At 39.0% G+C, this 14998-nt stretch overlaps 1 protein-coding gene across 1 annotated transcript in view; it reads left to right on the plus strand.

Moving 5' to 3' along the window:
• si:dkey-172j4.3 (diacylglycerol kinase delta) overlaps nucleotides 1-12749 on the plus strand; it is a 52053-nt gene extending 39304 nt beyond the window's left edge. Inside the window, exons 16-31 of the mRNA XM_026317120.1 lie at nucleotides 706-805; nucleotides 1853-1918; nucleotides 2753-2924; nucleotides 3040-3129; nucleotides 3226-3310; nucleotides 3424-3531; nucleotides 4236-4332; nucleotides 4520-4627; nucleotides 4821-4934; nucleotides 5282-5416; nucleotides 6315-6478; nucleotides 7487-7592; nucleotides 7855-7944; nucleotides 8320-8433; nucleotides 8622-8736; nucleotides 9351-12749. Of these exons, the coding sequence (XP_026172905.1) occupies nucleotides 706-805; nucleotides 1853-1918; nucleotides 2753-2924; nucleotides 3040-3129; nucleotides 3226-3310; nucleotides 3424-3531; nucleotides 4236-4332; nucleotides 4520-4627; nucleotides 4821-4934; nucleotides 5282-5416; nucleotides 6315-6478; nucleotides 7487-7592; nucleotides 7855-7944; nucleotides 8320-8433; nucleotides 8622-8736; nucleotides 9351-9403 (1717 nt within the window). The 3' untranslated portion in view covers nucleotides 9404-12749. The remainder of the gene's footprint in view (nucleotides 1-705; nucleotides 806-1852; nucleotides 1919-2752; nucleotides 2925-3039; nucleotides 3130-3225; nucleotides 3311-3423; nucleotides 3532-4235; nucleotides 4333-4519; nucleotides 4628-4820; nucleotides 4935-5281; nucleotides 5417-6314; nucleotides 6479-7486; nucleotides 7593-7854; nucleotides 7945-8319; nucleotides 8434-8621; nucleotides 8737-9350) is intronic.
• The last annotated feature ends 2249 nt before the right edge of the window (nucleotides 12750-14998 follow it).

The following is a 14998-nucleotide window of genomic DNA, read 5'->3' on the forward strand; positions in this document are numbered from 1 at the left end:
GTAATTTATGCAAATCTGCTAATACTCCAAATCACTTGCAAAACATAAGTCACAAATATAGATGCTCTGCAGAATCTTTTGTATGGTGTTGATGGATAACTTCATAATAAATAAGTTGGTGTGCCAGGTTTATTGGTGTTATATTAAAAATGGTGACATGTTGGTGATACAGGCCAATGAGAACCTTGAATTTAGTTGCACAGTAGGACGTACTCCAGCCAAATGTTTTCAAATGTGCGGCGTTCAGCAGTGCTTTGCGAACACACAAACTGCACACACCATTAGCTTTACCTTTTGCCTTTCAAAAGCATTCTCCAATTTCCAGGTATCTAAATTGGAAATAAAAACCTGTTAGACTGCACCTGCTGAGCTGCACACTAGGCCAAGACTTGGATAAAGGGAGGCACAAACAATGTTCGTTTTACAGAATCCAATATTTGCTAAATGCATGAGAACTGTGTGCATTTGGAGAAACCTCCCTGCTGAGTCATACAGCAGCAATGTACCAGCTGTGAGTAAATAATGACTGTGGAGGCGACGTACTGTAGGTGACAGGCAGGTAGCCCGCGACGAAATGAGCATTTGTGTGTTCGGAGATACACACAGAGACAGTTAATCACCAGATCTGTAACGTGTTAGCACCATCATTTATTTCATTTTCAACACTGACCATGTTAGCATTCACCCTGTCTACCTCTCCATCAGGTTTCTGTGTGGGACGGTAAATGATTTTGTGGCAGAGGTGGGGAAGGCGTATGAGAGAGCCACAGAGAACAAGGAGGAGGCAGATGCCATGGCAAAGAAGGTAAACGGTTTTGTGTGTAATCATGTCTATTATGTAAAAGCTTGTATAACAGTAACTAGTGGGCAAGTGTAGGGGAGTGTGTGCATAACAGAAAGAGCAAGACTGAACTAACTGTGTTGAAGGTTCAGTGTCACGGTTCCCTCGTTTTTATTGTTCTGTGCCTTTCGCAGCCCACCTTTTCTGTCTGTTCCTTTATTTGACTTTATAAAATTTCCAAAGAGCCATTAAAGCTGAACATGAGTGTTAAACAGATACATATTGTCAAAGAGCTGAAAAAGTAGGTTAATTTCTATTCTGGCTGAAATGCTGCTATTTCTTTTCTAAAAAACACTTCACACTTTGTTGTTTTAGTTGAGATTTCATTCTCTCTTTATGGGCGTATCCTTTAGGACCCCTTTTACATCTGCTATTAACATGTGATCTGTGTTTATTACTACTACTACCATGTGAGACATTTTCATTATTCCTAGGATCTCACTGGAGAAGTTATAAGTTGCACAGATTTTTCCACAGATTGATATAGAATAAACATGTCGGTGGGGATTAAGATGATTTTTCAAACATTACAGCTACTTTTAATATGAGGGAAAGTGGATGTTAAATGGTTGGAGCGTCAACAGCATGTTGGAACTGCAGAGAAAAGAGTGCTTTGCTGAGATCTTAAAATAAAAAAAGTGTGAGACATTTCTAAAAAGATAATGGTTTGACCCGACAGAAGTGGCTCCAGCCTCCACCAGACCCCTCCACTCAGTGTTGTCAGCTTATCTGCCTTTCCTCAAAAAAGATGTGATGCTTTATTGATGCCTGCTGAGAAATTCACCTATTGCTTCTGCACATAACAAAGCTCTATGTGCTGAATAAGACTAGCTATTGATTTCATATTGGATTTAGGAGTTAGTGGAGTCACACAGATGACGAGTTCTGCCCTGCATTGATGTGCACTCCATCTCCTCCATCTCCCATTTCATACTCCTCTCAAATAATTTTTTAAGGCATCAAAGAAGCAATGCAAACGATAACAACCTGTCTCTCTCTCTCCTCTCCCAGTGTGCTTTGCTGAATGAGAAGCTTGATTCCCTGGTCAAAGCCCTAAGTGAAGAGGCAGAGGCCCAGGTAATAACATTAGCAATTATAATCAGTTTCATAGCAATCAGTGAAGTAATACTCTGATTAAAATCACAAAATTAACCTAAAATTATACCAAACATATATTTATACCAAATATCAAACTGGACAGTGATGAAGTTGAAACAAAAAAAAAACAGACACACATACATTATTTTTGAGAAACTAAAAGGTTTTATTTGCTCATAGATGATATTATTTTTTTTTCTCTTCAGCTGGAAAATGAAATATTTTAACTCTCCACTGATTCAGCCTGATCCTTTCCATGGGAAGCAGTAAAAACAGTGGCTTTGCACACATCTTAAGTTCCCTCATAGGGGCTGAGACACAAAACAGCATATAGCTTTTTGTGCCTCTGCTCCCTGTGGAGTCTTTTATTCACAGATTGATGGCTGTGATTTAAAAGACATAGCACAGCACTTCAACCTCCCACTCATTGAAAAGGGAAAGCCACAGAAATTTCTCTGTGAATCCAACATCTATTTATATTTTAGAATTTGTAAATAAAATATGGATATCCTCATCTTCCAACGGATCTGTCTGTAAGTAAATCTATTACCTGCTCACTCACCAAGCAAGAGGCAAGAGCAGATGAGAGACAGATATAAGGAGCAGAGCAGAGCAGATATAATAAAAATATGAATGAGGAGCCTTTTTCTGGTTACAAACTGGTGATTATACTGTGGTGACACATCAGGGCTCCCACTGCTCTTAAAATGAAGTAAAGATTCTGGCAATGTCTGATAAAATCAGGAGTTTACAGGTATTATTTTTCGGATGTACAGTATCTTGATGTCCCCCCTTTTCCCCTGTAACATCCAGGTGGTACCAGCTGGTTCAGTACCCAACCAGGAGAGTGGTGGATCAAGCCCCGGGGAAGGTGGTGGTGAATCGGGCTCAGATGGCAAAACATATCGGTCTAAGGAGCAGCTGATGCTCAGGGCCAACAGCCTGAAGAAAGCCCTGAGGCAGATCATTGAACAAGCTGAAAAAGGCAAGAGGAAGGCAGTTTTTCCTCTCCACATTGTCTTGGCATCAGTTTGTGTGAACTTATATAGTTGACATGAGCAAGGTCTGTTATGTTCACTGATCATTTGTTGTCATTTCAGTGGTGGACGAGCAGAACCGACACACACAGGTCCAGAGGATGTCATCGTCATCCTCCATAAAAAGAGAAAATAGCGAGGAGCTGAAGGATGGTGAGCCACGCAATTGTCCCTATTTTTGGTATTTATATGACATATTTGTTACATGAAATCAAATATCAGCTTCATTTACCCATCATGCATGCTTAGGTCAAGGAAACTTAACTCCAACCTCCCCCATTGTCTTGGAGAAACCAGAGAGCCTCAACACTGTCACCTTCAGTGAAGACTCTGTGTAAGTCTATGTATACCCATGACTGTTTGTGTGTATTTTTGTTTGTTGACAATATTCACATTGAATAATATATTGATGTATTATTGCATAACCTGTGTTCTGTATATCTTAAGGCAATGTTCAGAGAAGTGTGTTATGAACAACTATTTTGGCATTGGCCTGGACGCTAAGATCTCCCTGGAGTTTAACAACAAAAGAGATGAACACCCCAAAAAATGCAGGTATAAACACACACACACACACACACACACACACACACACACACACATGCTTCTTTCTTCAACCCAAGATCAGCATTGAAAATATAAATTATACAGATACTTTTCCAGAATATAAATCTGTGCTGTTTTTAGTCCTCAGTGTTTTAGAGGGAAATGGTTGATATACAGTATGAAATAGATCGGACACATACGGAAAGAAATCAGCATATAAAGAAAGTCATCGTTCGTATTACGCTGTAGCAGTGATGCAGACTTCAGGGTAGTGTTCACAGGTTCAGTAGCGTGGGCAAACAGATGTGCTGTAGTGCTGATGGGGCTACCTTGTTGAGAATCCCAATTCTGACAGAATGGAGCAAATTAACTACTGAAGCTTTAAGGGAATAATAAAGGAGTGGAATCAGGCAGTCAACACAAGTCCAAAACACCACAAAGTAAAATGTAAAATAAATAATCCCATTTCAGCCTTAACACCATCAGGTCCAATAATGGTTTCAATTTTGGATTTTGACTTAATTCAACAACTATAGCAGAATGTTCAATGACAGTGAATCACACAACAGCTGCGGCTCAGGGGCATTGTGATATTTAGATCCATCTATCATGCCGGACTGACTACTTCAAACTGGTGGCCTTAAACATGGATGGACATTTACATGTATGATCTTTAATCCAATGTATTGTTGATTTATTTCTTCCTCCTGCAGTAGTCGCACCAAAAACATGATGTGGTATGGAGTGCTGGGGACTAAAGAGCTGGTCCAGAAGACATATAAGAACCTGGAGCAGAGAGTTCAACTTGAGGTCTCTCTCTCTCTCTCTCTCTCTCTCACACACACACACACACACACACACACACACCTCTAAGGGAATAATGAACAGAATGTAGCTGCTTCTGTTTTGGGAATTAAATTGCCATCAGCTATTTTCCTCTAACATCCTGTGTGTTTCCTCCCCATTTAACTTTCTCTTTGTTCTCTAATCTCTTCAGTGCGATGGTGTACCCATGTCTCTGCCGAGTCTGCAGGGCTTGGCTGTGCTCAACATCCCCAGCTATGCAGGTGGCATCAACTTCTGGGGAGGCACCAAGGAGGATAATGTGAGTACAGTGAAAATAGTAGCGTAGTTTACATCCGGGTCTACAAAAATATTTTGGAATGAAGTCTTTCAGTTCAGTCAGATCGGTATATACATTTCTGTATTCTTTCATTTCACTTTAGTAATAAGTAGTTTTACTTACATTGAAGTGACCAGTGAAAGTGGTAATGTTTGTTTTTGTCTCCTGTGATCAGAACTTTGGGGCTCCGTCGTTCGATGATAAGAAGCTGGAGGTGGTGGCGGTGTTTGGCAGCATGCAGATGGCCATGTCCAGAGTCATCAACCTGCAGCACCACCGGATTGCACAGGTAACACACACAGACATGACATTTTATATAACAGACGTCACACAGTCACTAAGTATTTTGATGAAAACGTTAGATGGTCCTTCTACTTGGCCAGTACTTTGGTTTGTGAGCAGATATAGAACACATGCAAAACAACCAGTGCTGCAAATGTCAGACATGTTTGACCAACCATAAACAGTCAGCAAAATGTGACACAGAACTCTGGGTTTCATTTTGAAAGGTTCAGGTTTTAAAGGGTCACACCTGTATCCAACAGGACAGGACAGTCGAGGTCGACATGCACAGTCTGTGCAGAAGAAAAATTTAGTGTCCCATTTCACAGTTCTTTCTGCTCTGCTGCCTTTCAGTGCCGACAGGTGAAGATTACCATCCTGGGGGAGGAGGGGGTTCCTGTGCAGGTGGATGGAGAGGCCTGGATCCAGCCGCCTGGCATTGTTAAAATTGTCCACAAGAACCGGGCACAGATGCTCACCAGAGACAGAGTAAGGCCCACTTTAAATATGAATTATGTGTTGTGTGAGAATACTAATTTTACATGACTTTTACTAAATACTTTATTTTAAAATGTTTGCATGTGCTGCATGTTTGTTCTTTGTCTCCATATACTAGACATGTATTCACTGTATGCACAACTGTATTGGCTCTAAACACTCTTCCTTTCATAAATATTGCAGCCAAAACTCCTCTCTAACTCCCTGATTTAGCTCTGTGCTCATGATGTTGACTCTTCCTATTTTGGGATTCCTTAAATCAACTTCATACTCGCTGTGTTTGTTTTCTCTTCCTGCTGCTCAAACCTTTGAGAGCTCTCTTGAGTCAAGTCCATTTTAGCAGTTTGTTTCCATGGTTTCCCTCCTTAAGTACCACAGAGTGAAGAGCGTCTGCTCGCTGATTTTATCCGCCTGAAATCTGGCCTTTTATTGAATCACATGGTGACAGTAATATTTCAGGTTAGCACTGTCTGTGCTCTATGGCTGATTGAGGAATGGCTGTTGAAAGGTTGTTCACAAAAATTCATATCTAGATGTAATATACCACTTTTTTTTTTTGGTTACTCAGTTGCCTCATCCTTAGATATAAACAGCATATTGGCTCAGACATGAAGTAAAATCGTTTACGTTTACTAGAACAACTTCTACCTTCCCCATTCTTCAGATATTCATGTCTAGAGAAAGACAATAGAAAAATATCTGAAGAACCACCTTGAATCGAGTGTCCTGTCACTCTTGAATTTGCTTCTTTTTGTCAAGCTGTGAGTGGAGCAGACTGTAAGATATACATGTGTGTTAAAGAGGAAAAAACACAGTAGTGAAGTGAAGTGCTCCCATGTGAACAGATAAATGATTCGTGCCTGAAACGTCTCCATCTCTGTACGACCAGGCGTTCGAGAGCACGCTAAAGTCGTGGGAGGACAAGAGGAAGATTGACAGCTACCGTACCAACAGGCCCCGCCTTAACTCCCAGCAGTCCATGGAGTACTTGACAGAAGAGGAGTGTGCTCAGGTTCAGCAGCTGGGCATCGTGGCTGACACACTCATCAACAAGTAAGAAACACTTTACATTTTCAGCGGCTTTTACAAGAAGGAGGCTGTGGTTTAATATCTCATTCATTTTGAAAACACTTATCCTCAGTTAGACCTCGAACCTCAAAAAATGATTAGCAAAGTGTGTTTTTGAGCCAACATTGCTGTTAAAAGACCCCCGGTGTGCAATAACCTCATGGTTATTGATACCCCATGTGTTTTGGTCCCACGGTTAAGCAGTAATTGTAGCATTTACTAAAGTTTGTCACTCTACCTACAGAACTTAATAATCCTCCCCCACTCACCCTTAGTGTTCTTTCCACTGAGTGCTGCTTATAAAAGTCTGTTTCTAATATGTAAATACTATTGGTTGAGTAATTTCAGAATTACAGTTCGAAGGAACTTATCAAACTTTATTAAAGCCTTTTACTGCAGACATATACAGTGCACAAAAGCAAGCTTCCTGTTTGATGAGCTTCATCTGTCTGTGCTGAAGATAAACGGTTCATGAGGGGATTTTGCTCGACATGCTGGGACTCTTTTCTCCCACTGCAATTAGCTCGTTTATTTGCTGCGTTTTTCCTCTGTTGCACTGTTGAGCCATTTTACTTCTCATTTTTGCACTTACAAACCATTTGCATTGCTCTGCGCCCTTCTCACTGTGTCTCAATTCGCATATTTTATTATGATGAAAGAACCTAATTCTCTTTCAGGTTGATTAATGTGTATGGGAAATGAGATTAGGTCATTGGATTGTTTGGAAGAGACACTGGCACCTTTAAATAATGTGGTGGGTATAGTTTTAACTGGTGTAGGGTTTTCTGTAATTCTTCAAAAGGAAATGTGTTTTTAAATGCAGCATCCACAAACTGAACCCGAATTTGGGAAAACAGAGGAAGAAACCAGTTTTTTGTCCCCTCCACATGCCTCGATAACTTGGAATAATCACAATAATTATGCCTTTTCAGCTTGTTGAAATATTAATTACAGCTCCTTCAAGTCTATGATTTCCTCCGTCATCCTCCCCAGGATTCGTGAGACAGCCAAGACCCATAAGCTGGTGGAGCAGGAGCTGGCTCACGCTGTCAATGCCACGGCCCTGGTGCTGAGTGAGGCCAAACTGTCCAGCCCTGAGGTAAGACACCAGGGAGGAAAGGAGGACAGACGGACGGACAGATGGCCGATGTGATTGACAGAATAAAAAGTCAAATATGCAGACAGTGTTGTCTGGTAGACTGGTACATTTGAGTTGCTGTGCCGTAAAATCTATCATGAAATGTGCAGTTTTCAATGCAATGTGTTGTAAAGTCATGGACACATATCATCTGTTTGCTTAGACTTTAGTAATAAAAAAAAAAAAAGATTAAAAAAATCAAGGTATTACTTTGTATTTTCAGTGTCTGAGTCGCAGCACAGCAGTAGAAATCGTCAACAGCAGTAAAGTTCTCCAGACTGAGACCAGGATCCTGCTCGATGGAAAATTACTGGTACAGCTCTATGACTTCATCCTCGCCTTCACTGTTGTTCCCTTTGTTTCCTATTCTCTTTGTCTCCACTGTCGATCGCGGTTGAACCAATAGTACGAGTATTGACACATTTACAAGTTAACAGATGTGAATTTCCACAATATATAAAAAGTGTGAAAATGCACATCATGTTCAGATGGTAGAAAACAGAGCAGATGTTAGCTATTTACATTTTCAGGTTTGCAGATGGAGGATGTTTTCATAAGATGTCTCAAGGCGAGATCTTATACATTTACATGATCCAATAGCAAAGTCTGGCTATTTATTGCAGTTTAGAAGTAATGTCTTGAAGAATATTTACAGTATATACAGAAAAATATTTTTCTTCCATCTAAGTCTGAGTCTCCAGAGGAGGAGGAGCTTCAGTCGACTCTGAACAGCCTCAGCGCCGAGCTGCACAAGCTGGATGACATCCACTGGATCTGTCCACTCATGCAGTGCTCTGAGGAGGTGAAACTGCATGGACTTGGAAATCCATTTTTAAAATGTATCACAGTCTATAAACCAACAAACTGTTAGTGTCACATCTGTTGATCTAAAACTAATAGTAGCCCATCTGCCTTTACTGACAAACACAGAATATCAAATCTTTCTCGGTGCGTTTCCATGTGTCCAATGCACTCTGTCTCTTTATTCAGGACTCGGTGAGGGGCAGCAGTAAGAGCAGCAGCAGTATGAAGCTGAAGATCATACCTAAGGTAAAGAAGGAGAAGGAGAAGCTCCACAAGCAGAAGTCCAACAGTTCTCTCTCAGGTAAAACATCTTTTTTCTAGATGGAGAAATTGTTGTTCAGTGTTTTTGTTTGTCCTGTTTACTCTGTGCATAGTATGTATGATATGCCACCATGTGACAACCATTAGCTCTCTTTGTTTAGAGTAGGGGTCTCTAACAGACTGGGATTGGGCTCAGTCCAGTTTGTTGATAGACTGCTAATAGCAAAATGGAGCCTAATCCATTTCCAGTCAGTTGGTTTTCTGCTGGCTCTGCTTAGTGTTGTGCCTCAGAGCCTTCAGGTTTCCATTAATCATGTATCAGTGATAATACAAGATGAAGGTCTTCTATTTCCAAATAAGAGGAAGACCCACTCTAAGAAGGAAAATGAATTCTGCAGCCTTCCTGGATCGATTGCTGATCCATTCATTGAGGAGGGTAGTTTTGTTCCTGAGTAGAGTTTTTAGCTCTTGTTTGAAACAGGATTTCAGGATTATCCTGTTTGTTGTTTCAAGAACTTGAAGACTAATTGTCATCTGCATCACACCAGCTGCATTTCTTATCATTTTCTGGTAACACTGGTAATAATCATTTATTCAAGGATTTTTTTATAAGCAAAGAAAACATGCACATTTTGTTTTTCATCTTTCTCACAGGAACTTGGGATATCAAAGGTGGAGCCGGTGAGGCAGATTCCTCGGGCAACTGAAGTTCTGTATGAAGTGCTTTATTATTGCCCCCGATATCTTGAAAACAAGGGGTGCCCCTCCCGCCCATGCTTCTTCCCTCTAAAGTGCAATGCCCAGTGGCTTGACACATGTCCCCTTTTTTTGCAAACAGGGAGAAAATGTTTCCCCATTTATTGAATTTCTTACAAGGGGCGTGGCTTTACACCGCAAAGCTTCACCATTGCCGTTTCGTTTTTGGTTTCGTTTACCTGCTTGAGCTAGGAAATGGCTAGCAGCAAATCAAACAGAAGACAAGGGAGGCGTAGAGTTTTGTTTGTTTTGTTTTGACAAAAGAAATGTGTTTACGTGGTGCTCTTTTTGCATGTTGTGTGCAGCCATTTTATTTTCTCTATAATCATAAATTGATACAATCTTTTAAAAATTTCTCTCTAACTTTAATGGTTTCATTTCTGAACTTAAAAGCCATTTGACTTTTTTTTTTTTTTTTTAACTTCCTAAGAGTATTTATTTCTTGTTGCTACTGCCACGAAAACTCGGCAACAAATCAACAAAATGAACAAACATCTCAACCTTATCATCTACTGAACTGGAGAATATCTTAAATGTTGCAAAAAATATCCTGAGGAATGTATTTGTGTGGACTTGTATTAACCTGTGAATAATAATAATGTTGAATTATAAATTATATAGGCTTTTACAAAGGTTCTACTGTTGTGGTTCTTAATAGGCTGTTGTATGACTTGTGTGGTCTGCGGCTATGCATCCACGCTGCAAAAAATAATAATGTTCTTTTATGATGAGTCATTTCATCGGGATTTGGGTTTTGTTCAAGGATCTGTGGGATTTTGAAGTACGGTACATTACTCAGTTATTATCATAATTTTAAATGTGACTGTGTGGGAGTCAAAAACAAAAATTCTCATCCCACTGTGCATTTTTTTTTTCGTTCGTTTTTTTTTTTCTTTCTTAAGAACCACTTTGAGGAACAGCACCAGATGAAATGACTCAATTAGTCTGATATTTTTGGCAGTGCATGGTGAGGCTGTTTACAGAAGGAGGAAGCATCAAGGAGATATTAACAAAACATTACAGCTACTCAGTATATTATTCCTATTTTAACATACACATGACTGTATAAATAATACAAAAGAGTGGACTTTTGATTTTGCCTTGTCTGTGGTTAAAAGATATAATTAAGATATGCTCTATATAATATGGAATATCTTACTTTCCCATTGTTAATGTGTGAAGCTACCCTGGCTTTGCTGCTTCCCCCTTTGACAAACTCCTTGGCCACTGTACATATAATTGAAGCCAATTAATGCTGTTCTGTGTGTCCCTGCATGCAAACTAAACCTTCCTTCGTCTCACAGTACAGGCTGAAGTTGCCTCATATCAGTGAATTATAGCCTGTTTCTTCCACCCAGTGGCATTTGTATACTTTTTTTGTTTTAACCTGTTTGTTGTTCCAGATGGTTGATGTTTAACTGTAAGAGAACACAGCATCACAACGTCACACTTACACGTCTGTCAGACACCCAAGTGTTTTGGTCAAACTTCATGAGCGAACCGATTTCCACCCTGTCTCCCTACACGCGTCACCAAGCTGGCTATGGCAAATAACTAGATTTCATATAGTTGTATCTGACTGTCCTGCGACCTATTTCCAACTGAGACAATTTGGACTGTCCTGGTGCTGCTGTTTGGAAATGGTGTTTTAGAGGCAACTTCTACCCAGGTTTTACAGTAGTGATCCTTAAAGTTCCAATGTGAAACCCGGTTGCTTGTTAAACCACATTTTCTTTTAGTAGACAGATGATTTTTGTTTCCATCTGTTATGTAAAACAGAAAAAATGTGAATTCAGAAAATCAGAGTATAACTTGAGCAGTGCACTTGTTGCATAAAAAAAGTAAGGTTCACTAGTCCGGAGTCAAATATTAGATACAGTTTGTAAGCTATAGGTGGAGTTAGCTACTATAAAGAACCACAGAAATATTAGTCATGATGCAACTTCACTATTTTAAAAACTATATTTAAAACAAAATTACACTAAAACAAACAAGGCTTAAACCTTTAAGGATCATTTCTGTTCTGTAATTTCTCAGTGTAAAAAAAATTTTATCAAACTAACCCAAGCCCTCTCTTGATTGGGCGACATTACTGTGAGGCGTTGTAGATCTTACCAACCCTGGTAGGATTGTGCTGTTGTATCCATAGTGTGCCAGCTTATGTGCTCTACACCTTAGAGGCTTTACTGGTGATGTGCCAAGTTTGTACTGAGTTCAGTGGGTTATGTGGCATTCAAGGAGTGTGTCAGGATGTGAGAATGTGTGAGGTATTTGCGCCTAAGATGCCGTATGTCGTACATTTCAAAGTTTACTGTATCTTGCCTTGCACTTTAAAACGAAGCAAACTTAATGGGGGAAAAAGACATTTGTGTGTGTGTTTATTTTGAGTATCTGAGTGTTTTTTATTGATTTGATGACAAAATATTTTATTTATGAGAAATGTATACAGACAAGAGTATTAATAATATTATTTCTAACCAAATGTAAAAGAGTAAGGATATGAGATGAATAAGAAAATGTTTATTACATCAGTTTGTTGTACAGCTTCTCCCAGGGCAGCCACAGATCTCCTGTTTAATGCCAATGTTATTACATGTGATGTCATTCCACTGCCACAGCAAAATCATTAAGATGTCTGTACTACTCTATGTTACACCAGGTTTTTAAATAATTGATGATAGGAATGAAAATTTCAACAATGTTAGAATTAATTGACATTACCCAGTATTATTATTAGGGACTACAAATGATTTGTTTAGAAAAAAAACAAAAACAAAAAAACAGCAGCAAAAAAGATGATGTCATGTTCAGCCAATATCTGGGTAAAATTTTTGTGTACTATTTTTGATTTGGTTAGCCTTTGCACGTTTGTGGTTTGGGTTGAAGACTTAAGTTTTAATGGGCTTTTAATGATTTCATTGTGTTTTCATTTTTTTGTAATTCCTGTTTTGATTTTGTCTTTTTTTTTTTTTAAACAGCAAAAATGTAATTATGGACTGAAACTTCCACTGAGTTATGTGGAGGAAAAAAAAGGACAGCTGAGAAACTGAAATGAACCCACAGTTTACACACACTCAACCATGTTTGTGCAACAGTATTCCATACACAATATTTGTGAACGCACCCCCTGATTTGAACAGCCTATATATCAAGACTGTGCGCAATGCTGGAAGCCAGACTAGATGTTGCACGACCTTGTACATTGCGAGGTGTTTTATTGTGTTATCATGTGCAGTGTGTAACAAAGACAAAGTAAGCGCAACCCTCTGGAGATTAAATGATCTATTGAAGTGTGAAGCTGGTGCCATGTGATGATTATGTAATATTGACCACAAGACTCTCACTGATACTGTAAGCCACCTTTATGACTGAACGCTATGTGTAAAGGTAAATCCAGGTTCTATTGTTTTATTTATAGCAAGTGCTGAAATTGTCATAGTAACATATCCTGTCAGAATTACACCTTAGCATTAAGCATTTAAAAAAAATATATATGTGCATGCCTTGGTATACTATGGAGTCCAAAAGTGTCATAGTGTACTATGTCATTAAAAATATACCTTAGCACAATATGTCAATAGGATAGTATGGTGTCAAAAAAAAACACCTTAGTATGTTATAATAAAATGAAATATCCATCTTTAGTGTAGTGTGGTGTCGAAAAACGGGAGGTTAGTATAATATGATGAAAAAAGTACCTTTAGGGTAGCGTGGTGTAAATAAAACATCTTAGTATAATATAATATAATATAATGAAAAATGCCAGTGGCTGACAGACTGTCGGGAGCACCGGGACATTTCCGGGTGACTTGCGGACGATAACACAGCAGCAAAATTGGTTGAGTCAGAGTATCTGTGCAACCTCTTCTCTTTATTCTCTGAGAGAATAAACTTGGAAACGACATTCATGTGAACTGGATTAAACACTTGGATGTTATAATTCACATGCTAGTTGGGCTCTAGTGCTAGTAAATGGCTTTGGGGAAATAGAAAAATGTAACGCAGATGCCGTCAACAATAATATAAGAGGAACATAGTTGTTTAGTACTGTCGAGCACTAATATTCTGGTATAGTTGAGGTGCAGGATAAGTCACAATACAGCTTGTGTGGTGCTGTTTTGTTGTCCCCCCCCCGCAAATAGTATTTTGGAAATAAAGTCTAAATTTTGACTTGAATCTCAAAATTCTGACTTTTTTTCTCAGAATAATCTCAGAAAACGTGACGTTGACCTTGACGTTGTTTTTTATTTCCACTGGGCCTAATCATTTTACGTAATCATGTCAAAGGTTAACTCTAAAGTCACGGAGCGAAGCGGAACTAATGACAGCGTCGGAGAGAGGGGCAGTAAGTTAGCGACGCGCATGAAGGACGAAGCGGGAGGAAGGTGCACATGTTGCCGCCATAGAAGCATGAAACCATCTGGTGGGAACAGCCGGTGTGGCCTCCTTGGATGTTTCAAGCAGAGACATGGAGGTAAATGGGAACACTAGCACGTTAAACTGTGTAATAAACAAAGGTTATGTCCCAAAGTTGAAGCTATTACAGACATAACCTCCTAAACCTGTAGGAACATTTTCTGCCAAATGCAAGTTGTCCCCTCAGTTACACACAGTGTCACAAGTGAAACCATTTGCCTCTGTCAGCGTGTCCATTTATTGGAAATTAGCAGAGGAGAAATTCTTTTGGTTCACACTCGAGTTTTAATTGAAATTCCAAACTCTTGTACAAGGACTCCTTCCTGGTCAGAAAATCGAAAATATGTATATTAGTATGCAATATTAGTGTGAGTGTAAGGAGTGTGTTCCTTCTGCAGAAACCTACGCTCTTTTCAATACCTTGTGTGTCTCTTCACACCGTGGAGACAATGCTTTTAACCTTCTTTCTTTAGCATGTCAGGTCTGCATAACTCTTTGCAACAATGTGTGCCTAAACAATATTTAACAAGCTAAATGGAATGTAACTGCTAATAATACTTTTCCCAACACCTCCCTTTGCAGGTTATTGTGTTTGGACAGAAGGATGGACAGAGGGAAGCTGTACCCTAGCATTAAAGCATTTAGCATTAAATAGGTGGACAGGATTGACATTTAGGATTTCTGTAATGTATTTTTGACTAGTCACAACTGTCATTTAAGATATCTACCATGATATTTTGACTACAAGAATTGTTCATTGACTTGAATGGGGAAACTACTTTCAAATATCTACAATTGAATTTTGATGTGATTTCCAGAAATCTATAATTACATTTTGACTTCTCAAAAGTCGAATTACATACATCTCTAAAGGACTTTTGACTAGTCCTAATTACATATTACATTACATCTGTAATTTGACACATTTAAGAGATATTTTAATTATCTTTTTGGATATCTAAGACTAATATATTACTAGTCACAGTTCAATTATACATATCTGAAATGACTAAATGCTAGTATGGCACACTGTCAGTGACATCATTTCTGATATCCAAAATAGAGTTGTGAGTAGTCAAAATGTAATTGTAGATATCTGAAATTGTAATTTTTACTGGTCAGAATGCAAC

Source organism: Mastacembelus armatus, chromosome 18, assembly GCF_900324485.2.
Source record: "Mastacembelus armatus chromosome 18, fMasArm1.2, whole genome shotgun sequence".
Classification (NCBI taxonomy): Eukaryota; Metazoa; Chordata; class Actinopteri; order Synbranchiformes; family Mastacembelidae; genus Mastacembelus; species Mastacembelus armatus.